Below are 27,729 nucleotides of genomic sequence, written 5' to 3'. Positions count from 1 at the left end.
CCATCATTGCAGATGCTGATGTATGGAGGCTTTCACTGCTATCTGGAACCGCTACAGAGCACAGGGCTGACCTCCATGAACTGCGCTCTAATCAAAGTCAGCCGTGTGTTGCTGCAAAATAAAATAAAGATGTTAGGGGTTGAAGGAATCCCCTCACTTTTATCGCCCTCAGAGGGATTGTTTAGCGCATGTGTATGTGTCTATGGGAATGAGTAATGCCACTGTGGCAGCCGCTCAAGCCCTGCGCTCGAGGAAGGAGGCCGGCTGCTGCTGTGGTCGTGGTGACGGGTGATGGAGGCTTGATAAAGGAGATCAGAAAAGGCTTTTGTTTTGCCATTTGGTTGCTCTAAATCAGGCAGAAAATGACTAGTCTCGCTGCCGAGATGGTACACACACTCAGATGGAAATCGCATTCGCTGAAACATGTCGGTGGAGTTAGAATTTACCCCATTCGTCATTTGTAATCGCATCGTAATTAGTTTTTCCTTAAAATATCATAAGCAGGCTCCCTTTGCTCATAGTACTTCTTCAAATCGTTGTCATAATATTATCATTTCCACACCAGGCTCCCTGATTGATGGTGCCGCGATTTAACTTTCCTGCCATGGATTATCTCAGCACAGTTTAAAATCAACTGCAGTTCTTACCACTTCCTTTGCTGAATAAAAGGGGGGAAAAAATCACTTTTTCTGGTCCTCTGTTGCAAGTCCAAAACAGAAAAGTCCAAGTTGTGGTTCATTAAGTTCTTCAGGTTCATTTTAGGCCAACATCTAAATTATAAATGAGAGTTAGCTTCCTGTCTATTCAGCTTTGCACTCCCTAACTATTGTCTGAGTATAAATGTATCCAAAAATCAGGCTCATTGGAGTAACATGGCTGGCAAATGACTAATATATTCTAATTATTACAATCTTTCCGTTTTCTGCAGATGTGTGACTTTTGAATGTAGCATTCAGTTTCTTTCGCTTCATTCAATTTCCAAATACCAACTCTCTTATGATAGGATAGGAAAAATGTATTTAATTAATTAGCTTTTTTTCCCTTTACAACGAATACTTTTGTTATTTAAAATGAATGGATATATTACTGTTTTTGTTTTTACTTCTGAATTTGCCACCTTTTTGTTTTTGTTTTTTCTTCACACTTTGCAAAAATATTTCACCCAGAAATGAAAACCTTATTTTTGTTGTTTTGTATTATTTTTGTTTGCTTTGATTTGATTTAGCTTTTTGTTTTGCTTTGCCTATTGTTTTTGGTTTGTTTGTTTTGATATGCTTTGCTTTTTTGTTTGTTTGTTTTTGCTTTCCTATTTTGTTTTGCTTTGATTTGCTTTCTTTTTTTTTTCTTTGCTTTTCTTTTGCTTTTCTTTTTCTTTCTTGTTTTTATTTCATTTTGCTTTGCTTTGCCTATTGTTTTTGGTTTGTTTATTTTTATAGGTTTTGCTATTTTGTTTTGCTTTGTTTTTTGTTTTTGATTTGCTTTTCTTTGCTTTACCTTGCTTTTCTAACTCAAAAACCTTTGTCCTTTTCACTCAAAAAAACCTATGCAAGACACAGAGGGCAATTCACACACCGAATAAAGCAAGATATGAACATTTATTAAGGGAAAAACTGTACTATGTGATAACACCTCTGGAGACTGGTTGAAGGTCATCTGCCAACAGTGTGGTTTTAAGGACTGTTACTTGCATCGTTGGACAAAATCTCTCACCAAGCCTACAAAAGAGAGAACTATAATATGTGTATCTGTCTAACGCAAGAAGAGCATGTTGAAGTACTTTGCGGAAATTTACTTCAGCATTTGATGTGATAAAGCCACGTGTGATGGAATTCTTCAGTTAATGAGCTTTTAGTTAATCCTAACAGGGGTTTTGCACATGGTCATCCCCATAGATTCAACAGCACATGTGCTGGGAAGAAGCAATGGGTGAAATTATGCCACTCATAAAGGATTTCCAAACACTGAGCCTGTTTGTTGTGATCATGCACTTTCTGTAAATGGGGAAATGTACCCAGAGCCTGGAGTTTGGATGCTGAGTTCTGGGAACTTATCCCTTAATACAATTTCATTCGTCTCCCAATGGGTCGTGTCTTGTTTTTCATATTTAACATATTTGGAGACAGCTTTATTTAGATCAGAAGTCTTAGTGGGGCTCCCCTCTGACAAAATTTGCAAAACGGCTCCTTCACAAGTCTCCCATTCTAAAGCTAGCCAATTGGGAGTAACTTATTTTACCGAGGCAGTATATTATTGAAAACGTTATACTAAGTATACAGCATAATGAATCAACAGAGGCAGAGCTGAGATGAAAAATATGTTCTATTATCATTCTAATATGAAAGGTTTACCTAAGTTAAAAGAAATATTTTAAATGTTAAATAAACTTTTAATTGGATCGATGAATAATTATGTTTTTAATTTAATATAAAATTGTGAAATTAAAAGAATATTCTGTAGTATATGTAAATTTGCTATTTTATATTTTTCTCACTTCTTCCGTGTGCTTTCTGTTGTGAACAGTTGATCAGTCGAAAGGACAAGGCCACCTTCGAGAAGCTTGACTTCCTGACGTCAAAAGAAGAGAATTACAACCGCATGAGAGAATACATCAGGTCCCTCAAAATGGCCCCCTGCATCCCCTACCTAGGTAAGTGTTATTAAAAGATTGCATTTGGATTTGTACACTTTTGTACTCATTTTTTTGAATCCATTGCCTCATATCATGACAACATCCAGACAGAAATGTCTTGAGGGATTTGCTGCCTTTGCAAACAGTTTTTAATGCAGGTTAATTTAGCTAAAGTTAAAGATGCTTCCTTTTTAAATGGAAGAATTATTTATGTCAGAGAAAGGAATGGGTCATGGCCTACTTGACTTAGCCAGGCTTGTGATATTGACTCATTCAATTACTTCAGCATAATGGCTTTTCCTTTGTTTTGATGATAAGGTTAATTTTGAGTTTGCTGTGAGCACCTCATTATATTTTTTTGGCTTCGTCTCAATTGCGCTTTCTATGGTGACCAGCAGAGGGTGTTTTAGTATACCACTCTGGTTCAGTAATGATTGACAAATGTGCCATATACTGTTTAAGGAGTAAAAATTAGATTCATCAAATTATTTCAGGATTTCTGCTTAAGCTCTAATGTTCAGTCACAACGCAATGCATAAACCGAAAAAAGCTTATGAACTTTCTGTCTAGCCACTTCAGTCACTTTAAACGGAATGTAGAGACGGAAAGTACAATGAAATCATATTGTAGCACTTATTTCCAAATTGGTAGCCCCTGTCTCTCTCTCTCATGAATAGATGTCTGTCGGAGACTCTCATTGAATGTTTCAAAAGCCCAGTGAGCGATTACTTACACACACATCAGTCTCCTCTAAAGGCACTGACAGCACTTGAAATGGATGCCTCCCTCAGGGTTGTCGCTCTCGTGGGGAACAGGATCCAGATCCTTCACTCAATTACACTCTTCCATCTTAGTCATCAGAAGCAAGGAAGGAATATTATTACTAATCCAGCTGTTAACCGAGGGCTAGACTTGATCAGAAAGAGATCCGGAGGTTTTACCTTTAGGAGGCTTTTTGTACATCTCCTTTTTTTGTTGTTTACGAGATCCACTTTTTAAGATGTGGAAGTTCGGTTTTTAAACAGCATAACAGACCGTTCAGTATGTCATTGCCACATGCTACAGTTCCAAACTCATGGTCACAGAGTTTTCCAGGTGCTCTTGTGTCATTGTGGTATGTGAATAACTAAAAGGCCAGTCAGGAATAACTTCAGGCGGCTGTAACTCAAATTGTCTCTTGGTCTGTAACTTGTGGGCTGGTTCTTTTCTAGAGGTCTGAAGTGCGCAAACGGTCACTGTCATTTCTAAGAAGGTAAACATGCGGATAGGGCTGACGCATGCTGTCTCGCTCCTCTCAGCCGCACACGTCTTTCTCATTAACCGAATTTCCTTTACATAATCCACACTGAGGGTCTGCTTCCACTTGGGCAGCGTGTCAGTAAACTGCGTCCCACTCAACCGGCTTTCTAAGACGTCACTCAACAGAAAATGCTGTACCTGGTGCCGGTAGCTTGCGGTTTAGTTGCAGTGTAACATATTCCCCTTTCTGAGCAGCAGGCAGTTGAAACCGCAGGGACGGAAAGACTGTCTGACGTGGCTGAGGTTGCGCAGGCTGTCGCTTCGAATCTGTCAGTTTCCACTGTGCTTCTCCAGTGGCCCTTTCCATTTCCCAGTGGGACAAAGGAAAAAGGAAATGAAATGGTTTGGGGTTTTGTCAAACACTTTTTTAATTCTGTTTGATGTGCTTAGTAGAACTTGTATTATTGAGTTTGCTACAAAAAACTTTTTACACATTTGAAATAGATGTTTAAGGGAAATTGCATAGCATCACATGTTGTATAATTGTTGCATAATTGTATATATATAATTTTATTTTTGTTAATTTATCATGATACTGTTTTGAAAGTATTGAAGCCATAACTTACCAGCTTTACTTACAACAGAAGTTTAAAAACTTCAGGCTTAAAGAGTTTTTTAAAAAATGTAAATACTGCCATCGATTTCTTAAACGCATGTCTTTCCAAACCCATAATCATCTTCAGAACACGAAAGTCTTCCAGGTTTGGAACGACGTGAAGGCAAGTAATAAATGACAGACATTTAATTTTTGGGTGAACTATCACTTTAACTAAGTTTAAGAAGTACTTCAGGTAAAAAAAAAAAACCTAATCTGCTTTCCAAATATCTGTACAGTTTTATTTTTAAAGCTGTATTCAAGTGTAACATTGCTCTATGAATTATCCAGTCATTTCAGTTATTTGTTTTAAAGTGACATCTGTAACAAGCTGTGCTTTGTACATCTCTAAACAATTGACAACAGGCACCTTTTTGCAGATATCTTTGCAAATGTGATCTTAAATCATTAAAATAGATGTAATTACCTAATTATCTAATTACCTCAAGTTAAAATAATTAATAAAAGCATTTCGGTATAGGGAACTTTAGAATAGGGAACACTTATTCGCTATCAACTACAACTTTTCCCTCAACAAATTTTTAATTTACTGCTTATTAATAGTTAGTTACTACCAATAAATGGCTAATATTTTGGCTAATATTTTAGTAACGTGCATGCTAATAAGCAACTTGTTAAGAGACCCTAAAATAAACATTTCTTTACCTAGGCAAAGAGCAAATTTGCTGTATGTAGCTTTTTTTATGAAATGCTTGTGATTTTATTACTTTTTAATCATAAAATTGTCAGGTCAATATGCAGCAGTAGCCCGATGTTCAATCCATTCACAGAAAGCCAAAGCCTGTAGCTGTACATCCTTTATTGCAACAGTTTGACAGTTACACATACAGTAGTATATTACAAATAACACATTATTTTCAACAATATTACGTTTATATGTACATAAACATGTTGGATCTTCATTTGACACCAACAGCTAATTTACACAGTAAATACAGTTTAGATGGAGCAATCGACGACTGTTTTAAGAAGTGTTTTTTAAGTTTAATTATGCATTAACTACAGCATTACATGAATTTTAAACATGATATTCCTGAAATAAATTATGAGTCATTCATCTCATCAGGAAATATATATTCTCATAGCTTTGAATAAACTAGAAAAGCATAAGCTATTTATCACTGGATTGGATCTCCTGTGTCTTAGTTGTAGCAATGAATGAGTACGGAGTTATTTTCTAATATTTTATGGCCTATTTAACAAAATAATTCTAAACGACAGAAGACAGATTCACAATTGCACTGTATATTTAAAAAATAAACAGGTTTCACTTGATTTGATTGAACTACAGTGAAAAAGAACTGTCCTAGTGACAGTTATTGTAACAGGCGTCATTTTCTGTGTTGTGTATAGCTTTCTCTTGTCGTCCCTGACATTTTGGTGTTCTTTCTCAGTTTGACCACATAAAGTATCTTATCTAACTATGTTACATAGGAAGCCAAACCACGATCTAAATCAATTGCACTTCATAGGGTGAACGGCGAGCGTTGGGGAGCAGTTATCAGTTCATTCCCTGTGTTTATGTGCTGCTCAGTGGAAGGTGTTGGGGTTGGGTCGTATCATCATCACAACCTTCTTCAGAGAGTAAGCGCCTCCTCTGAATTCAGCCCAGTACACACCGTCCTGATAGCGACTGCGGTAGTGTCCTCCTCTGTACCAAACGCCATTCAGGTTCGAATGGGCACAGGCATTATACCACCAGCCTCCCTTTTGATAGTGGGCACAGTTGCCTGAAAATTAAAATAATCATGTTTTCTTTTGCTGTGTATTGGTGAATAAATAAATGAACAAATTTGATAGCTAAATTTCCCTGATACCTGTGTATACGTCGTGATCCCTGTCCAGAGTGGTGAACTGCTTCCCGTTGTGCCAAGTTAGTGAGTCACCGGCGTTGCCATGGTAACGGCCAACCCTGAGCCTATAGAAGTCGGCCTCGGGTTCAAGACGGAAACTTGCGTACTCTGCAAATGTCTTGCGTCCAGACCAGTCCTCTAAGGTGACCAGCAGCTTGTAGTTGCCCTGGCTGGTTATCCAGTATATGTTCTCCAGACCCAGCCAATACTCTCCATCGATGTTTCCAAAGCCTTGCTGTAATAAAACAGAGGAGCGCATGCCATTGAGCGTTTGATGGACCAAGTAAAATATTTCTTTTAGTGTACGTTACTTAGTCTATGTTATTTTGTCATGTCCTTGAGGCTGAAAAATGACATTTGCTGTAGGGTTTGTTCTTCTCTCTCATTTTTTTCCCTTGTTATACTGGCAGACCTTTCATTAGCCAGCACATTCTTTGCATTGATAGGCATCTTTCTGAGCCAGTGAAGCACTTGTAATGCCATCTTTCCTTGTGTTTAATACTGTATCTGCAGGGCTTTAAAGACCTGTTTGTTTTGCACTTGGCAAGTGTTCAAATTAATGTTTTTTTTTTTTTTTTTCTTGCAGCGATTCTGCTGTACACTTCAACAATTCTGAATACATTATTGATTCATCTGTATATTACATACTGTATATATCACACGTGAAACTTAAATATTATTAATGTTTAGGGAATGATTGAGTAGGTTTTTTTATTTGCATTGAGGCATTTCAGCACAGTGTGGTAGTTTCTGTTTGGCATATGTTCCTCATTAAACCTCTTTCAGTGTGTGGCTCTGTATATTAACTGCCATACGGTTTAGTTTATGTGAAGAGTTATAGACGTAAAAGGTATAACGCCAGCAAGTTGTTACCACAGAAACATAAATTTACTTGTTTGTTGAATTTACCACCATTGGTAAAAGAAGGCATATATCATCTTTGAGATATTGTGTTTCATTTTTACTGTTCATTTCCCCTATTTTTATGCATATCGACCAGAACGTACTAAATGTAGTTTTATCGTCCAGAATTGACTCACCTTATATGTCTCCCAGTTTCTGAAGAAATTGACGGATCCATCCATTCTTCTCTGGATGACCGTCCAGCCGCCAGGATCTTGTCTTTGATCGCACCACACCTGCATCAGTTTGTTGGTGTTATCCGGCTTCACCAAGTGCATGCCACTGTTAGTGTGACCGTCCTCCAGAGCCTCCAGACAATCCTTCCAAGGACCTTGAAAAATAATGTTGAGAATTTACCCTATACAAGATACATTCTCAGAGAAGTTGCGTGTTTCTATATTGAAAGCCTCTCGCTGGCAGATCTCATAGTTGGAACATGACACTGTGATGGACAGAAATACTGTTTGGCTTGAAGGGAAATTCAGGTGCAAAGCTGAAGCAATTATATAATCAAAGGAAGTCATACTCAGGATCCCCCGTACGCCTTTTTCTGTTGCATCTACTCCCGCTAAGTCTCTTGTTCTTCCGTGGCACAGCTGGAAAAGCTCTTAACGTAAGAAGAGGATTGACCTTGGCTGCCATTCTGGCCTGGGAAGTTGCCTCTGCTGTTCCAGCCAAACATAACGCTGGCACGGACGCCAAAGAAAGGCCCATTTGATAAATAATGCAGTAGCAAGTAGACTAGCAAGCACTTCCAAAGTTCCCCAAGTGTTTTTATAGGGACGTGTCAAAAATGACTCCAATTTTCATAGTTTTCCAATGAGAACCAGAAGAACATCCATAATTTAGCTGTCTTCAAAATCATTCCCTGATCCAAATATATATTTTTCCTCTGATTTTCTTTTTTAAACTGTAAACATAGGTTGATACACACCCAGTTGGGGGACAAAAAACATCTTAAACCCAACTAAGCTAGTTGCCTCCTAGCCTGGGCACTAAACCAGCTGGGAAGACCAGCAAAGGATAAATTTCCATGCTAGACTAGGCTAGTTTATGCTGGTTTGGTGTTGGTGTACTAAATGTAGCCACACAAATATAATATTCAATAGAAAAAAAGCTGATTATAAACATTAAATTGGCTTATTTGATCCTTTCAGGCTGGAAAGCAGTCAAACTTAAGAGACTTTAACTCTTGAAGCAGATGTATTTTAACTGCTTTCATTACTGTAATTCTTTTAGTTATCTGACATCTAAGCCCCAGAGCACTTCTGAGGCCTTGTGGTTTACTTACAGTAGTCTGGAATATTTTAGTGTTTACGCTCATCTTGGAGCTTATAAAAAGTAGGTCTCATGCCTGACGGCTGGCCCTCACTCATGGCCACTCCAACCCCTTCATGACTCTGGATGGTATGTTTACAAATGAGCTGGCTGTGTTCTGTACCAAAACGTAGGCATGACTTTGCTCCAGTCATTTTCACTTGTAGCAGTACTTATAGTTCACACTCTCATAATTTAGATATTTTTGGCTGCATTTCTGATAACAGACCCCAGACTGCTGGTTACATATCCTCCAGTGCACAGTCCAATGAGCCGATTTGTGTGTGTGTGTCTCTGAAATCTCTCTGGCTGGCTGATTTTTACTGCATGCCAGAATAGGAGCCATCACACTACCTGACAAATTTAAGATAACAACACAGACGGGGCTCATTAGCCCCTTACCGTGAATAAATCTGAATTCATTCCAACATTCCCAGTCCCAGGAGGAGCATATTAAACAGCTTTTTTATTAGGTTAGTAGATTTTTTCTGTTTTTAATTTCAAGAGAAATGCATCGCATAGACATTTAAAAATCTGTTAATACAGTATATTGCATCATATTATTAAATAGTAGTAATAGTTTTAATAATAATAAGGAAATAAAAATATTATTTAAAATGAGTGATGTATAAAATAAATATTTAATCATTTGATATTTCTGTTTGAGAAAAATGCTGCTCTTCTGAAAAATTCAACATAAAAGAATAATAATCACAATAACAACAGCAGTAATAATATATAATATATATTATATATTTATATGTATGTGTGTGTGTGTGTGTGTGTGTGTGTGTGTGTGTGTGTGTGTGTGTGTGAATATTAAAATAGCTTAAACATTTGCCATTTAATATTAAGAAGACCATTTCTGTCAGACCTTCGAACCTTACTCTCTACTATGCAAATAGTATTTTTATTCTGTAGTAGAGGTTATCAGTGTTTTGTGCTTAATTCTGAGCACATTTTGATTGTACATGAAAAGCACCTCACTCCACATTCTTTGCCTCATTATCTTGGAGCCACCAATGACTTGCTCTCCCTTGGAGAAGTCTGCTTGTCAGCAAATTAGAAACTCCTTTTAAGCTCCCTTCTGTTTAATTGGTCTGTTTAATATTTTACACCATGGAAACTTGTCACTTAATGCAAAATTTGTGCCAAAACAACTATTTGGAAAAAAAAAGAAAGGAATGAACAGAATAGAATAGCTGAAAGCAGGTTCAAGGGTATATATATACATATATATATATATATATATATATATATATATATTTTTAATTAGAACAGTGATATTAATCCGTAGAGGAGTCATTTTTAAATTCTTGTGACATTTGCTGTTTTACAGTGACAATATTTTGGCTTTATGGAGAGACGTTTAGACAAAGACAGCTGTTATGTCTGGCAGACAAATGGACAAAGTTTAGATTAGGTGTATAGGAGAGATGGAATGAAAGACATTCTGAATAGAAACAGTTTAATGGCTCAAAGTGGAAAGAAAATCTGCTTTTCACTACAAAGATTGTAGCTAACATTCACAAAGATAAATGAGGTGTTGAACTGGAGATGAACAAGAATCCATCTAGTGAAGTGAACTTTAGAGGAGATATGGTAGGAAGAAGGGAGGAAGAGGAAACTGAGAGGCCTTACAGATTTTCAGTGGTGTGGGTCATGTTAAAAACAACTTGGCAAATCCATCAGCAGACCGTTTCTCAGGAAGACCCAGGCCTGATAGAGCTCAGTGTTTGTGTGGGATGTCTGGGTCTCGCATGTCTGGTAATACTGGAATAAATGACTTCATTTCAACAGAGTGCTGCTTCCCTCCTCTGCCCTGCTCTTTCTCCACTCGTCTTATTTCTTTTGTTATCACTGCAGCTTTTTATCTCACTTAATTCTGTGTTTGTCAGATCAAGCCTTGAATGTGCGCAAACAGCAAATAAACATGCACAAAAAAATGTGGCTCTTCAAACATCCACTTAGAGCTATTTTCATATACTGCATGATTATAAAATCTGCAGTCAGATAAGTGCATTTTCAGCAACATCCTGTGTGCAACAACAGACCATTGCAGCAAATATGCATGAACAACTTGAACTTGTTGTGAAAAGGGAATCAAATCTTATATTATTTTTGCCCATGAAATTTTGCGGAACAGAATGCATCTTTACTGTCTTTTTATATTTTTATATTTTATATCTTTAAAGAAATGAACATGAACATGAAGATTATAATGAGGAAATACCATACACATTTATATTTTAAATGCAGCTCGTCCTCATGCCATTTCCCAACTCAGCTTAGACTTTTTGTCACTTTTGTCTTCTTTCCTTCACTTTTTTTTGTCCTCTGTCCAGAATTATTTCCTTCCAGAGCTCTTTTTCGTACTGTAGTCCCATTGTGAAAGCTTGACTCTCATTGAGGAGAGTTTGTGTAACCTTTCTGTATTAATGCAGGAAAACCTAGCCAGGAAATTGCTCATGTCACCAGATGCAGTGGAAATACAGCCACTGAAAGATGCTTTTTTCATTTTTGCTGTCTTAGTTTAAATAATAAATAGGCGAAATATGCATGTTGTTTCTGGGTGTATGATATAACTATTATGATATTCTTATAATATTACAGTGCATTATGATAAGCACATTAAAGAAAAGTTATTCAAAACTCCTTCAAAACTTGGATTGAGATAAAGAACAGCCATGTTCATCGCAACGAAGCATAAGTGTTCATCAAAAGTGTTCATCAAAAACAAACATAAATCTGCCTAATTTATCCTTAAACATCAGGTTTTTTATTTTCTTCTCATTTAGATCATTACAATTCTGTAAAATGAAATGTAACATTTAGTCTGAAATTGATCAGTTGTGTTGAATCAATCATAGCTGTTTGTTATCCATGTTTAAGAATACCACCCATGGGTGTGACTCAACACAAAATATTGTTTATGATATTCATCATCTGACCAGATTAGCAAACTAGATGTTGACATTTCAAAGCTGCGACAACAACAGATGCTTTATTATCACGTCTCTGTGTGGGAGCCGCTATGCAGAGAGAATTTGAGATGAATGAGCTCTGATAGGCAGCTCTTAATAATGATGGACTGTAAGAGAAAATTGGCACTGAAAGCCAGAAAAGGATAAGAGTCATCAAATGGAAATATCACGCTTTGAATTATTTAATGTCAATAAGTATTGATGTTGATTCTGACATTTCTGTACAATCTTTTTAGACCTCATGTAATTTTCGATCAACTTAATGTGTCTTTGCTGAATGAAAGCATTAACTCATTTTGCTGAAAATCTTTTTAAGGGTTGGTGCATGTTGGGTTTGTTGGCTATACTTCATTGCCTAAAAATGTAAAATTATCATTTTAGTCTTTCCCTTCAAATAGCGCATGCAACACTGGAGGAATGAAGCAGAGACTCACCGGAGGGTTTGTTAGTGGTGGATGGGCTGTGAGTTCCTCCTGGCATGGTGGGAAGAGGAGCAAGAGGCACTTTGAGGTTCTGATCGCTCTGGATCTCATTGGTGATCTGGTTGTTACGGCTAAAGGTTGGCGGCTGGAACGGTTTAGTGAGTGGTGGTGAGGGTCTGGGTTGAGGTTGGGGTTGTGGTTGGGCCTGAGGTTGGACCGGTACCCTGGGGACCACAACTGGCGGTCCCCTCTGACACTGTGCCTCAAGAAGGGCAATGAGCGCTGACTGGTTATTGGCCAGTGAGGCGAGGTGTTGATATTTATGCTCCAGATCTTTATAGCGGTTTGTAAGCTGCAACATCTCAGAGGTCTGGTTGAGGATCTTGTTCTCCAGTTGAGAAAGCTCCAGTGCATTGTCCCTCTTGCGGATGATCTCATGCAGCAGCTGCATGTATAACTGCGTCACTCGGGAATTCATGTTACGGGACTCTTTGCGCAAAAGCTTAACCTCATTGACGATGCCGCCGTCGACTTCTACAAGCTGCTGCAGAGTCTCGATTTGCCTCTTCTGTTTGTGCAGCTCCGAATTGAGGAGTTCCAGCTCCTGCTTGTTGACACGGTTCTCCAGCAGAGCCTCAGGCTCCTTGGAGTTCACACAGATGGCTCCTGTGACTTTTTGCTGGGGTACGATGAAGGTGTAAGAGCACTTGTCCTGCGGTGGAGGCTCGGGCGCCCGTCGTGTGCGAGAGGTTGACAGGAATTCAACCTCTGGACCTTCATCACTGCTGTCAAACTGCTGAGTGCCCTCTATTTCAGGAAACCGTCCACTCACCAAGAGCAACACCAGCCATACCAACGCTGGAACATCCATGACCACACACACCTGTGAATTACATAAGAGGAGAAAAAAAAAGTTTATATTATTTAGAGATAAATTAAGCAAGGTGAAGCATATTTCATTCACATCACAACAGTCAGAGTTGCCTTTGCACATACAATTCCCTAAATCATTTTGGAACAGTCAGAACTGTAATCCTCAAAATATTTACTTTTTTGCACTACTTTTTTTTACAACCCTAAGGGTTTAAGGATATATTTTTCCATCCTTGATGCCTATGGGAGGCATGAGGCAAATTTCCTCTTCTATCTGTCTGAACAGGCCTCTAACTTAACCAAACTAACACAACCCCAACTGATCTAGACAGGAGATCTGGCACCTCACTCAACATCTGTCACGCCAGAGAACTCATTACAACAGGAGTCCGAGAGCTGCCCCTGTTTCTAACCCAGCCATGCAAGCTCTTGATCTCTGGGGACAGATTTAGTTTCACTGGGAGAAATGGTCTGGCAAGCCACCGTGTTCCTCCAGCACTGATGGAGAAGCAAACAGTGTGGCTGACCCTTACAGCGGGGCAATTATGAGGCTCTGTAGCCCCATATTCTGTAAGTTCTTGGCTTCACTGGAGCTTCTAGACTTGAATCTCACTCAAACACTTTTTTATTGTTTTTTAATTTGTTTATTAAAATAACTTGCTTTTGGTCTTTATTAGCTTTAAATTTTTTGTAATTTTGTTGTACTTTTATAAAGTTATTTTTTTTAATTAACAAAAACAAAAAATGTTAAATAGTTTTCATGAACAACACTGTTGCCATAATCTGGCCGATTTTGACCACCCACACCTAATACAAAAACCATATATCCCGTTGAACAATAGAGTTGCAGGGTGACACAGAGTGTTTAATTCTGCTAAATGGATTGTTTGGTCATCATGGGTGTCCTGGCAGGACTCTGCTTTGGTAAGCTGCCATATGAATAAGTTCTCAATGACGGCACTTGGTTATCTGAACCTTGCCACAGGCTTGAACATCGTGAAGGGAGAATGGAAAATCTGATGTAGCTCTAGTTCATACAAGCACTGGGATTTCACTCTGATTATAAGCATATATTACATAAAATGCATTGTGCAAGGCATGCATAAACCATGCCCAAAAAAACTTACAGGACCCAGTAAATTAATATTGAATTGGGGCTGGTTCATGCAGAACAAGTTTTTAATTTCCCTTTCTATTTAACTTTGCTTCAAATCTTGCTTTTTGTCAGTGTCAAATTAAAGTTGAGCATTTCAAAATACGTCTTGAGTCTCTGGGCTCTTTTTCCATTCTGCTGTGTCTTGCATTTAAATGTATTAATGTAAATGTTTTAATGGACCGACCATTGTACCAAACATACTTGAGAAACATTCTTTTCACTGTTCTGTGTCTCACTTTTGTTTTTGTATGCATGGGTAACACATGTTTCTATGATAGTTGCAAAGACAGGGTAGAACTGACACCTGCTTTCAATGGATGTCTGTCATTTGGGTTCAGTCTCCAGGAAGGTATGACGTGATTTATTAGCCTGATTTATTTATTCACAATGAAAATACCAGTTACATAAAGACCTGTAATGACACAACACATGGCCTTTTATAATCATGACATGAAGCCACTTTGTGTTGTTTACCCCAAGTTTCAAAGAGAGTGAGCAGATTTTTGGAAAAGCAGCCCGGGGGTATCTGGAAGAGAGGGAACAGTGAGAGGTGGAAGGATGCCTGTGAAAGCTTTGGAGAATACTTCTTCCTAGAAAGTATAACTAGCGCTTCATCTTCGGGAACTTTAATTGAAACCTGCTGTTGGACTGAGTTAAAGAGTGGCATAATGCAACACCTTTCTAACACACTAGCAGATTTTCGGACCTCCAGGTACATGTACATTCAAAGATGGCCTATAATCAGGTGTAGTGAACCTTAGCTGCAGGGATGTTTCAGTGGATGTTTACTTAAAACTCAACAAATCCATGCAGGTCATGCAGCATTATTCGTATGATTATTACTGTATTACAAGTTATATTATAATAATAGCATGCTATTTATATTGTAGAATTTGTTTTAAGAAACCAATTGCAAGAAAAAAATCTGTGATTTGCTCATAAAGACTATTACTATGTTAACTGAGTGAATTATTCCGTGGTTTACTTGTGTGCTTAATCATTTTGCGCAAAATGTTTGAATTAGTTACTTACAAAGACAGTTGATTTGTTCTTAAATAAAATGGTATTTTGGAATGAATCAGTGAATTGATAATGTAAATGATTCAGTGACTTTCAGTGAAAATTGTCACTTGTTTCATTCATGAAAGAATCAGAGGGTGTGAACAAATCATTTGAATGAATGATTCAGTGAAACAGTGTTTTTGGAAGAATCATTTGAGTAAATTTGGTAATTGGTAATTCACTCATTACTGAAAAGAGTCACAAACAATCAAGTCTGTTGTATATTTGAGCAGTTTCATGAGCTCTAATTATTAATGACCCATATCAAAAGAACAAATCAGCATCTCACATTTTATAGATCTCATTTCTCCTAAATTCTGTTCTGTCAGCCTGTTATCATCATGGCACTGCAAAAATACAAAGCTGACAGCAAAGTTTTTGGGGGAATTATCTGGAGAAAGGGGGATTGCGGTGCTCATTAGTTGAGTTTTATAACATATTCTGGGAAGACAGCCAGAGGGGAGTTGGTTCAGTGTTAACATCAGGAAGATTTTAGAAATATTAGCACTAATGGATGGATTTTTACTGGATGGATCCTTTTACCACTAGTATTAACATCTCTGCTTGTCAAGCTGTTTCTCTGTTGAGAAGGATTAATGCAAACAAAAATCAGGTTGTTTATTATATTGTGGTTGTTTATGCACAGTAACCACAATAACAGACCTTCGCAGATGAAGTCAGCAAATGCACAGGAAACCTGCAATCTGTCTGTCCACATCATGACTTCACCACTGGGTCAGCATAGATGTGTTCATCTAATAGCCAGCTTGCGATGTGGTTCTTGTTGTCTCGTTCTACTGTATTCATCCCCCTCTGTCTCCTAGTTTCGACAGGACCTTTCATGTTCTTGCTGTTTAAATATATGAGTGATGATATAAGAGCTGTTTCTTATTTGTACTCTCAAACTATTTTCGTATTTCCGGCCGCTGATATTAAGTTACATAATCTACACAGAAAAAACATGTGAGACATAAACCTCCTGCTATTTTCTGTCCCACGGAAAACTTGTCATTCTCATGTTATAATTCTGCTGTCGGGACGTGTTTGATTAAGACTCTTCAGTTGTGTTCCACCTCTCACAAACTGCTATTGTGTTTCTAATCTTACTGACAGATTAAGTGCCAGAAATTTTAAAAGCTGTTGACTTGCAAGAAGTATCTATAGAAGGTTACAGATTTTTTTTAAGCCAGTAGATGTGTTTTGAAACACAGTAGCTGGTTTCTAGGTAGGTAGTCCAAAGGCATTATCAGATAACCTCCAAACAGGTTATGTTTCACAAACAATCCTGACAACTTAAAACTGCTGTAACCAACTAGCTGGACTAGTAGCTGGTCCAGAATTATTTACAAGCCAATGACCAGCTAGAAATCAGTTTCCATGATCCAAAACACAGCTATCAAGATGGACTTCCAGGAAAGTCAACTTCTCAGATCAGATTGGATTTGGTTTTTGTCTATTTAAATGATCTATAATACTCTGACTGGTCTGGCATATTCTGATTGGTCAATTTCTGTGTTCATTGTCAGATATTTCCTAATACTCACCATTGTTACAGCAATGCTGAATATAATCTAGAATACACAATTCAGATTTTACAGTTTCTGCATTCAGTGGTGGATATTTCCCTAATATGTGACCCTGGACCACAACACCAGTTTTAAGCAGCATGAGTATATTTAAAACGATCGAAAAATTCAAATTATCGATTTTTCTTTTATGCAAAAAAAGCATTAGGGTATTAAATAAAGATAATGTTCTTTGGATATATTTTATACGTTTCCTATAGCATAAATATATCAAACTAAATTTGTGATTAGTAATATGTAATATGCTAAGAAATTTATTTGGACCGCTTTAAAGGCGATTTTCTCAGTCTTTTTTGCAAGTACAAGAATTGCCAGTACTGAAGTGTTACATAACAATATTTCAAAATATTTTTGGAGGGCATATAAAAGTATTTTAAAAAAATAAAAGATTTTAAAAAGCCTTACCGCCTTCAAACTTTTGAACTGTGGTGCATCAATTTAGTGTAAAAACACAGAGTTTTTCTTTCTTTTTCCTGAAAGGAAAAAATAATGATGGTTTTCACCAAAGAGTGTATTTCATGTGAGGCTGAGGAACCCCCTCGTGCCGCTGTAACAGACCAGTAATGATAGGTTGGACTCGCGACTTGTTGGATATACTGACAGAGTGTCAGACGGCCGGGGCAAAGCAGCAGGCAGCATCTCGTGTGAGCTAATGCTGCGGGCAGCATGTGGTTTCACTGTGGTGTGTGAGCATGTGCCTCTGTGTGTGTCTGCATTCATGTGTTTGTGTGTGTCTAGGAAGGGGAATATCTGTGGTTTCTCTGAGTGGAACATAAGATGTGTTTGAGAACATGTGATTCAATGGAGACCCTAAGTCTAAGAGCAAGGACTCCCCGTCCAGCATAAAGAGACAATGGAAATGCTTTCGTCTGTGGTGAAATGTCTGTGTGAGTGGCAGGACAAGAGAAGGCACATCTGCCTAATCCAAAGAGCTGTCATTACCCCTTTGGTGGGAACAAAATCCTCTAGAGCCTGTCCTTTAGACGCGCACCTCGAGAAGTGTCCCGACAGGCCAAAGTGAAGTTTACCTCGTCCAGTGTTCCATTACAGATGTGGCATGACTTGCAAGCTACGGCATGACTGAACTGCTTTTGAACTATTCCACATATTCCTCATAAAAGATAAAGAAACAGCTTCTAAAAGGGAAAGAACAATAACTGATGGAAACAAGTTCTGCCTTGTTTTGCACCATTAACAATACACCTTGGAATGCCATTTAATTCTTACATTTAAGTTTAATTGAAAGTAAGGTAGCAAACAGGATTCAGAATTAGATTGTGAATGTAATTTTAATCACATTCATCATATTCTCAATGTATCGTGTTTCCACGTACATGATATCAATAATCACTTTTTGAAACTACTTTGTTTCCAAGCATGCTCTGTTTACTTGGAATTCAATCCATTGTATTATGAAAACCTTTTTCACAACATTTTACATATTTAACATAGACTGAATGTAATCTATGCTGATTTGGTGCGAAAGAAACATTTTTGATTATTATTAATGCTGAACAGTTGTCACATAATATTTCCTCTAAATGTCTACATTTTACTACATTTTCTCTAAATGTCAAAGAATTTCAAATCTGGTAAGTTCCTCCTTCTGTCATTCAGTATGTTGTGTTTTGTGGTCAATTAATTTCTAATTCCAAGTCATGGATCAAAAAGAGAGCTTGCTCTTAAATTCTGAACCCACAGCATTATTGCAGTGTGCAGTCATTTACATCAGCTGTCATTACTCCTGTTAGGTCTGACTGTGTCACGATCGCAGTGTTAGAGTCATTGATTAGGGTCTGCTTGATGTCTTCTTTCAGTCTTTTCCTCTCGCTCCATCATCCCCTTGTTCTCTCGCCTGTCCTTCTCATTTCAACCTTAGCGTGGCATTCCTTGAATTCCGTCCCTCCTCATTAGGGTGAGCCAAGCTGCCGTGCACTCACACACACAGAGACTGGTGAAGGCTGATGAAGTCCTCACCTCACACTTGTGCCTCTGTGCCCCTACAAATTATCTCTGACTGCAGAGTTATATGTAGGTTAGCGGAGCACACAGAGTAATGAGACTAAACTTAGGCCTTTCACATGTTTAACAATGAACTGGCTTTTGCATCATTAGTGTAATGATGTTCCACAGTGTCACATTCTGTTATAAAGGAATAGTTCACCCAAAAATCATGTTATTGTGTACTTAGCAGAAGGTTTAAGTCGCCCTTTTCCATGAAAGTATTTAAACTTTCAAGCTAGCATAAAATGTCCTGAAAGTTATCCAAAGTTTTCTAAGGCTTTGTGTGAGGAGCAGTTTACTAGAACATTTTATCAGCTTTAGGTATTTTGTGACATGATTTTATTTTATTTTTTATTTACTTTTTAAATTTCTTATGCTCACCAATGCTGCATTTAGCTTAGTAAAAATGCAGTAAATCATAATGAATGTATTTTATCTTATTATTTTTTATTTAAAAAAGCATTTTATACACAGAAAACTACAGAAAACGTGGAAATATTTGCAAGTATTTTAAGATTACATTGAACATTGAATTCCTGCAATTAATAAATGGACTTTATTGTATTTTTAAGTGCAATTTAATTAAGAATTTATGTGGAGTAATACAAACAACTGAAAAAAATAACCTTTTATGATGTTATGCGTGTGTTAATACTTTTACTTTTTATGTACCATAAATACATCCACATTATACTACCTGCAAATAGTAACGGGATCAGCCTTCTATACAGACCATGCACCCAGTATGAGAGATAGCTATGATAGCTTTCATTAAAACTTTCATTAAGCTTTCATTAAAACATTCTATGTTTTTTAATTAAAAAATATAACTAGTTAATAATCAGAGAATACAAGCAAATTCTCTATATGTTATCCTCTCTGCGAACCCCTGTAGTTGAAAACTCTGGGTCTAGACCATTGTATAAACAATCCTGAGTGCTTTGTATACAGTTGCAATTATGAGCTTTGTGTATTTTGTTGCCATGGCATGCCCGTCAATAAAGAGAGTACTAAAGACTCGTCAGATTCTGAAAACACGTTCGCCCATAATCTCTCTCTTATTCAAACAGAACCAGGGTTGAACAAAGCCTGATTCAGAAGTCTGCCTCCGTTCCGATTACTACAAATGGAAAAAAGCTTCCTGGGGAATAAAACAAAGAATCACATCAACAGTCAATTCTCTAGCATCCTGTCCCAGCAAATCATTTCACTCTGATATTGGGATGTGTAGCTTACTTTACCTCTCTCCATCCCACTTTTTTCCTTTTTCTCAAATACTAAAACAAAACATTCAATCATAAAACAAAAAACCCTTTCATGTTGTTTTAAACAACTTCTATTTCCTTTTCCATGATTCACACCTCAGCGTATCCGTAAACCTGTCTAGACTCTCTTAGAGCACATGGGGAACGACTCTTTTGGTCTGAATGCCCGCAGACGTCATTAATGACTCGTCTGCTTTGTTGTGTTTCCCATTGCGTCCGGGACCCTCATTGATAACAACCATTGTGTGTTTATTACCAGTTAACTGCCTATTGCCGCTAAAACACCCCATCTCCAAATCTTTCACTTCCATTGTCCTCAACAAGCCTGGCAAAGATTATTCCTCCACTTAAACCATCAGAACGAAATGTCACCCGAGGCGACAGATGTTATCCATGACAGCAGCAGAGTGGGAGGTTGAAGCTTAAAAACGATTACCCAAGCACACAGAACAACCCCCGATCTCAGCGTGTTACAAAAAGGCAACTCGGCTGAGCGCAAACAGGTGTTTAAAAGTTCATTCCACGATTAGCACATGCATTGTGGTGAGCCGGATGCAATTACACATGTTTAGAGAGCGAGCAGAGCCTCAAGGCTCACCTTAGCCTTACCAGATGATCCTAGTCTATTGCACAGCACCCTCTTGAATTCTGTCAATGTCCAGGAGAAAGCGTTTGAAGTGCCTCTGTGGAAATAGTCATCACAACTTGCAGAAATAGCTCGGTGGGGTTTCCCTCTCGTAACCCCCCACTGTCTCTCTTTTGTCAGTATGTCCTCGGTGTCAGTGGAAAGGTCTTCAGTCTTAAAGCCCTCAATTAAACACCTCTCTCTGTGTGGCGAAGCAAAGCCTGCAAATCCTGACTCTGAACTCTGACAAGAGCCACTTCAATCTCTCTTCTCAGGCAGAACTAAGAGAGAAATGGTAAATGCATAGCAAACTGAAAAGTCCTTAAAATTCATTCAAGTCCTTGAGAATCTTTTAAAATGTCCACGGTCGAGTATTTCGAGGAGATGTTAAAGAAGGCTTTGAAGATCTCTGCAGATATATATGAGAAGTGCTGTAGGTTTCTCTGGGTTTTGAAGGCAATGAAAGTCCACCAGCATGTTCTTCTCAGCCCTCTGAGGAGGTTGTGTGTTCCCTGTCACTTTTACTGGACTAAGTCCATCACCACTGTAGCACTAACTTTTTCTGCTCCTCTCTCTCTCTTCCACTCTCCTCTTTACAACAGGCAGTGGATTTGGGGTTGGTCCACCCCCTCTCCACTCTCTCCTCCCCTTGGCACAAAGGGATCTGAAAGCATGAGCTTCTAATCCCCCACCCATATTCACAACCCCTGCTATTCAGTGCTCCCTTTCAGTGTCTATTTCCGGCCGGTCGGCTACCAGCTGCAACTGTTGTGAGGAGTTCAGTGATGTCACAGCAATCAGGTCCTAATTGGGCATGGATATAGGCTTAGGAACCTGGCTAGAATGAAGGGTAGAAAGTTCAAAATGAGAGGAAAAGAGAAAGGGAGCGTGGTAATTCTGTCTTTTTTTGGCTTTTAAATGAGATAATGAACTTCTTTCTTGGTTTTTACGTTGGAGTTGGTTTATAAAAAGTAATAATAATAGTGATTGACCTGTGCATCTCTGTTATTGCTGGAAATAAATCACAAAGCTACATTTTATGTGCTGGAGTTTGGTGATGCAGTTATTTATACTTACAGCAGCTTGTTTATTCCATGCACTTCCAGAGTTTCATAGTTGTTGTTGTTGTGGAGTAGGTCTGGATTTGTTTTGTTTTATTGGTAACATCCTGTTTCGTTTTCAGGGGCCAGTGGATTGTGGTTTTGAATATGTGAACATATTTTGATTTTGTTTACTTTAGTTTGACCTGGCGGACCTTCTACCTGAAACGGATTTGAAAACCTTCAAAATTTATATATAAAATACATAAAATTAAGAAATTGATATTAAAAATGTATAGAATTCTACACCCAATAATATTAATTTAGCATTTCCCTGCATTTATAAAAGTTTCTCGACACTGGTCTATGGACTAAAATAAAACCTCTTGCATTGCTGTGGTGGTCCTGTTAAAACTCTTAATTTCCCCAAACAGGAAAACAGTTTGGGGGTACTGCATTTACAAGCTGTCTGATGTGGGATGTTTCTCTATGGAACGTTCACACTTTGTATAAATCACAAGGTGCTCTCAGAGCAGATGTTGAACAGAAATTTTGATTCTTGTGAGGTCAAAGCTCATCTGGCTTTACTTCATCAGTAAGAACAGCTGAGATCTTTGGAGAGTGATTGTGTGTCCCATTATCATCTGTCTCTGATCAATCAAGCTCCATTAACTTTAGACTGTGAACAGACATTCATCCACTTATCTGCAGGGTTTCAGCAGGGGAAGTGTAAAAAAACAATGAAAGTTGAGAAAGATCTCTGGAATTCTGAACCAAAAGACAAATTTTCTTGAGCAATCCACCACTCTTTATTTATTTAATAAATAGCAGTTATGTTAATTATCCTGCCTTAATGTAGATATAAGCAAATGCTGTAAGCATAGTCCAGATAATTGGTATGTAGTATAGCTAAGAAATACATGCAGAAATAATGTATTTTCAGTATCTTAATTGCATTTTAACCGGTTAATACTTTATTTAAAGCATATGATAAAGTAAGACGCTGGAAAATGCAGTTAAAGGGTAAAGTCATCCATAAAGTATTTTATCAGCACTCTCTGAAGTGGTTTTGTTTGTGCGAGGTACAAGGTAATCTTGGAACACAGCTCAGAGTATCAAACGTTATGCCTGATATCTCGGAGGTCTTCTGCTTTTTCCTGATGCAATTTGTCTTGAAGCAGCAGTAAATCTCGGATCAAAAAGGGAGAATTGAAACATTCTATCCATATTTATTTATTGTATTTAAACATGTTATGTATATATTATCTAACATTATATATCTGTCTCTGTGTCACTTATTTGCTCGCTTGTTGTATCATTTGTTGTATGTTCTGTCAGTCAGTTGTTTGTTCGTTCATTCGTTCATTCATTCTTTCATTCAGCATCTGTTTATCTATCTCGCATTGATTCTATCGTTGCTTTAGTTTATCTCTAAGTACACCAAACGTGATCTCTGAGGTAATGGATGTAAAGAGCAGCTGCTAAACATTTCAGTGGATGTTCAGAAATCCACAGTTACTATGGTAGCATTTATTTATATCAGAGACACATGAAGTGGTGTCAGACCAAAAGACTTTATAAGGTAACCTCTTGAAAGTAATCTTTGATCAGAAGTGTTATTAGATGTGAACATCAGTTTTCCACATGCTAGTGGTGGGAAAAACTGCACCATGTGTTGTTTTTTTTTTTTTTTGCATTCGTTTTGTACTGTTCACAATGCCAGTCAGCACTGTGGTTTGTATCGCGCTCTCTAATCTGTGTCAAAGACTCTGTTAACTGTGTTCAATTCTTTGCCCAGGACTGTGTTTCTGGAAGACATCCAAAACCAGTGTGTAACTGTGGGTTGCTTCTCTTTCCATTGCTAATCCAAAACATGCGCAGCAATTTAAGTTAAATATTCTTTCTATGTGATTAATCAATGCTTTTCAAAGGCACAATTTGAGAGATTCTCACTAGATTTCTGCTGAAGAACACATGCACCTAGAAAAGCTGCTACATTATTAGCGATTTCCCTTCAGGTGAGGAAAGTAAAAGACAAAACGATCTCAATTGAATAGCTTGCAGACTACGATTAGCGTCTGTTGCTGAACGCGGTGGTTCCAGTGGAGAAATAATGATGTGACAGACAGGTGAAAGCAATATATGGGGTAGTTATCGGTCTCTAATTTATGCCCACCCACTGTGAATCATCCTGTGATGTAAATGGCATCATTTCCTTTGCATATGTGTTTAACTGGTACATTGTTAGCTGCGATATTTCCGTGCATTAGCTCATAGCCTTCTATGTTAACTACTTAATTGTTTTTCAGAGGTTGCTCATTCTTAGCTCAAGCTGCAGGTATCTGTCATTAGGTATACATTTTACATTTTCAGATAATTTGGTCCTAAATAAATCTAGTTAATGTGAATGAAACTGAAAATAATAATTGGGGGAAAATAAATAAATAAAACTGAAATAAAATTCTGTATTTCAATTTCATTTCATTTTCAAAATAAAAACTGAAAATTCTGAATAAAACTGAATTTGAAACTTAGGATAAAACCTATAATATTAATATCATTATCTCAATAGTAAAGTAATGTTGATCCACAAATGGTTAATTTATTAAAACACTTGCACACCCACATTAAATGTGGCAAAGCAAAAATTAAAAGCTTTTCTTGGGGGTTTATTGTGTCTTTCATCATTTTGGCTAATCTAAATAATTATATAAGCATAACTTTCAAATGAAAAGAAAGCCTCTTTCAAGATATTTATGAGTAGCTCAGCAGGAAATAAGTGGACTAAAACGCTAATGCTTATGAGACATTGTTTGGTAAATGGGCTTATTCCCAAACTTGTGATTTAAAAATATTAATTAATGCATGAAAAAAAATGTTGAGTAAGTGTATATTCAAATATTTTCGGTTGTCAAACGTGCTATAAACTTCTGTGGATGAGGTGCTCCAACTGCAAATCAGACCAAAGCGATAAAGCTCCAAAGTAATTGATGAGAAAAAAGAGAGACGCACCGAAATAGCTCAGCACTGAAGTCATCGCTGTGGAGAGGACCGTCACTGTCACTATAAATCAAAAATGTTTGACACGAATGTGCAACATCAAAGTTCTCGCTCCGCTTGCAAGCATAAGCATCTCATAAAAACAAATAAACATGGTGTTCGAGCTGTCTGGCATCTGACATAGGTCCGTTCATTGCATCGCCATCAAAACTAGCACTTTCTCTCTTTTCCTCCCTTACTTTCCATCTGTCTTTTGTTTAGTCCACTTTTGTCCGTTACGTGTTTTTGGTAACAAGGCGCTGTTGTGTACTCCTGGGCTTTGAGCCACTCAACAGCACAAAGAGAGCAGTTGGAGATATCTGTCTTTTCTCTGTTGTGACTGGGAAGCAGTGAGTGTTAACTCAAGATAATCAGAGGGAAGAAAAGCAGTTCAAAGGAAGCCGGAATGATAGTGGCTTATCTTGAGGATTTGTTGCTGATATGGCCTGCAATCTGTTATACCTGATGCAGCGTACCTTGTTCAGCGCGCACAGACGCAAGGGCTGTGATGTCATCTGTCTGCTAATGCCAGGTTTTGTATTTCTTCAGAAGTCAAAAGCCTTTGTGAGATGATCCGTGTTATCCGGCGTAATGTAAATGTTCCAAAGAGCAATTTGCTTTGCTAACATTTGATCAGTGATGTAGCAAAGTACTTGGTGGGGAATTTTATATCAGCATTTTTGGTAACACTTTAATATAGGCACCGATTCTCACTATTAACTAGTTGCTTATTAGCGTGCTTATTATAAACACACTGGCTGTTTATCAGTGTGTGTATTCTGCACGACCGTAGTCTACATCCCTAACGTAATAGCCTATAATAGCTTATAATTATTGTTAAGGAGTGAATTAGCAAAAGTCATAGTTATTAGTTTGCTAATAGTGAGAACTGAACCTTAAAATAAAGTATAACTATGTATTTTCTCATAAGAAAACGAAATCTTGTGATTGTGGTAACACTTTATTTTACAGATACACGTATTAGTTGTTATATGCATATTATTATACTACAATATTACCCATTTTTTAGTGCTAATTAAGCACATATAATATCATACAAAAAATATTTCAGTTTCAAATAAATGCTGTTATTTTGAACTTTTTGATCATCAAATAATCCTGGGGAAAAAATACAGGGTGTTCAACATATGAATGATTTCTGAAAGATCATGTGACACTTTGCCATCACAGGAATCATTTACATTTTCAGATATATTCAATTAATATTTGACAATATTTTACTGTATTTTTGTAATCAAAATGGTGAGCATAAAATACTCTTTAGACCCCAAACCTTCTAAAAGTATCATCTCAATATCTTCACACAAATTCTGCAGAACATATTATCTAATTATTATGACTGTTAAAGGTTGTCAGTAAGAGTTCAAAAGTTTATGGAAAAACAAGTCAGATGTGAAATATACAACAATACTTAAATCCTGAATCGACCTTAGATTAGAAAAAGATCTTTGATCTGTTGTGATCATGCATGAAGGCCAATGTGCTCAAGTTTTCCAGACATGGAAAAAGTGAGCATCTGAGGTCATGGACGGCTCCTCAGAGCAACAGTTTGTTTTTGTCTAAAAGCTTTGTGTTTTTGGGGTGGTTGCAGTTGATTGTGGGGCAGCAATAATTAATTCATTGTTTGACACAGATCTTCTCTTGGTTTGTGCGTGTCTGTGAAGATAGAAAGGGCTTGCGGGGTGAAAGTCTAATTATAGCGGAGGTGGATCAAACCAAGAAAATGATCTGTGACATCATCCCAGCTGCAAGGATCAAGAATCATGGGGGATGCGTATGTAGGAGTAACTTTCATGTATTTAGGCTGTAAAAAGTGCATACATTCCATTGAAGTGTTGTCAAGCGGAGGTTGACAGGAACTGTTCATTCGTTCAGGGTGATTATTTTTCTATGAAAGCATTGACTTTTAATTTTGCGCCGTTCTGCACACGTTCTGCGAATGAAAGAGGCGAGGAACATACAAAACCAAGTCAGCCGCTTAAGAAGGGCCACCACACAGGTTCTGCTGGGTAAACATTAGTCAGAACAAGGCTGAAGTGTTCTCCTGTCTCCATTGATGATGGATGTGGTTGCGTTGACCTCTGGTGACCCTTTCACCCCAAGGCCTCAGATTACTCATCTTTTCCACTCTGAAATAACTGACATCACCACCATTAAAAAAAAGGGTCGTTGTCAGTAGCTGCAAGAAATTGAGCATGAAGTTTAACTTTTTGTGAAATTGTGGAAAATATGATTGCATTGGCCGTTTGTGAAGGTTAGCCTAAGATTATAAAACTGAAAAACGTATATTATTTAATGAGTGTTTGGTTTTTTGGGTTTTTTTTTCTTTACGGTATGACATGCACAATAAGAAATTGAATGCAAAAGTAAAAAAGAAAAATACGTAAAGAAAAATGTAAACAAATAAATTTTATAATAATAATAAATCAATGCCATAATTCTTGAAATATTTTAGATTGTAATTTGTGTGACGGTGGATTGTCAAAGTAAATTAATTGATGCATTTTTTATTTATTTCTTTTAATTTCATTTGTTATTTTATTTTTTGCCAATGTTAGCACATTATTCCAATTGATAATATCATTATTTAGTCATGTCAAGTGTCACACAAAAACATGTGATACAGGGAATTCAAATTGTATATGTTTTATAATTTTAGATTGATTATTCTTATTATTTTTATATTTATTTATTTATTTATTTATTTAAACCTTCCATTTCCAAGGTTTTTAGGAAGCTTCTTAAGAAATAAGGAATCTTTTTTTTTTTTTTTTTTCCAAGGAAGACGAGTAAACATCTGATGCAGAAATTTGTCAAAATGCCAAAGCTAATTATTGCATAAAGTGCTATTATTAAGTTTTCTTTTTTAAAACAGGAATGCATTAATGGCACAAAATTGAGATTATGTACAGCTAAATACTAATACGTGTGATTGACAGTCCTAATTATAAATGGAGGGAAATTACACAAATTTTAGTTCTCTCATCCGCTGCAACATAAATTATCAATAATTGCTGACCAATGTGCGACCATGC

General features: G+C 37.3%; 2 protein-coding genes and 1 long non-coding RNA gene across 4 annotated transcripts in view; 1 reads left to right on the top strand and 2 right to left on the bottom strand.

Annotated features, from left to right (window-relative positions):
- Positions 1-27,729, top strand: part of ralgps1 (Ral GEF with PH domain and SH3 binding motif 1) — an 83,015-nt gene that overhangs the window by 24,866 nt on the left and 30,420 nt on the right. Inside the window, exon 9 of the mRNA XM_043247697.1 lies at positions 2,521-2,647. Coding sequence (XP_043103632.1) covers positions 2,521-2,647 — 127 coding nt within the window. The remainder of the gene's footprint in view (positions 1-2,520; positions 2,648-27,729) is intronic.
- Positions 1,578-4,073, bottom strand: LOC122350930. Its single transcript, XR_006251653.1, has 4 exons — positions 3,571-4,073; positions 3,363-3,478; positions 2,492-2,565; positions 1,578-1,715 (listed from the first exon to the last, which is right to left on the bottom strand). It is a non-coding gene; the product is annotated as an uncharacterized LOC122350930 (long non-coding RNA).
- On the bottom strand, positions 5,327-20,852 carry angptl2b (angiopoietin-like 2b). 2 transcript variants are annotated; one of them, XM_043247699.1, is made up of 5 exons: positions 20,568-20,852; positions 12,036-12,906; positions 7,438-7,631; positions 6,362-6,632; positions 5,327-6,274 (listed from the first exon to the last, which is right to left on the bottom strand). In XM_043247699.1, exons 2-5 carry the CDS (start codon positions 12,892-12,894, stop codon positions 6,075-6,077), a joined length of 1,524 nt encoding a protein of 507 aa, XP_043103634.1. In that variant the 5' UTR covers positions 12,895-12,906; positions 20,568-20,852; the 3' UTR covers positions 5,327-6,074. The 2 variants fall into 2 exon arrangements, with proteins under 2 accessions (XP_043103634.1, XP_043103633.1); XM_043247698.1 differs by having other exon boundaries at positions 20,579-20,715.

The sequence above is a fragment of the Puntigrus tetrazona genome, chromosome 8 (genome assembly GCF_018831695.1).
Source record: "Puntigrus tetrazona isolate hp1 chromosome 8, ASM1883169v1, whole genome shotgun sequence".
In the NCBI taxonomy this organism is placed as follows: domain Eukaryota; kingdom Metazoa; phylum Chordata; class Actinopteri; order Cypriniformes; family Cyprinidae; genus Puntigrus; species Puntigrus tetrazona.
The sequence above is the reverse complement of the archived record's forward strand: the minus strand, read 5'-3'. Positions and strand labels throughout refer to the sequence as shown.

What these genes read in the sequence shown, in the direction of transcription:
- angptl2b (XM_043247699.1), bottom strand. Translation starts at nt 12,894, where the DNA reads ATGGATGTTCCAGCGTTGGTATGGCTGGTGTTGCTCTTGGTGAGTGGA. An exon ending in CACCACTAACAAACCCTCCG is followed by an intron (nt 7,632 to 12,035) that starts GTGAGTCTCTGC and finishes TTATTTTTCAAG; the next exon opens with GTCCTTGGAAGGATTGTCTG. An exon ending in GGATCACGACGTATACACAG is followed by an intron (nt 6,275 to 6,361) that starts GTATCAGGGAAA and finishes TTTAATTTTCAG; the next exon opens with GCAACTGTGCCCACTATCAA.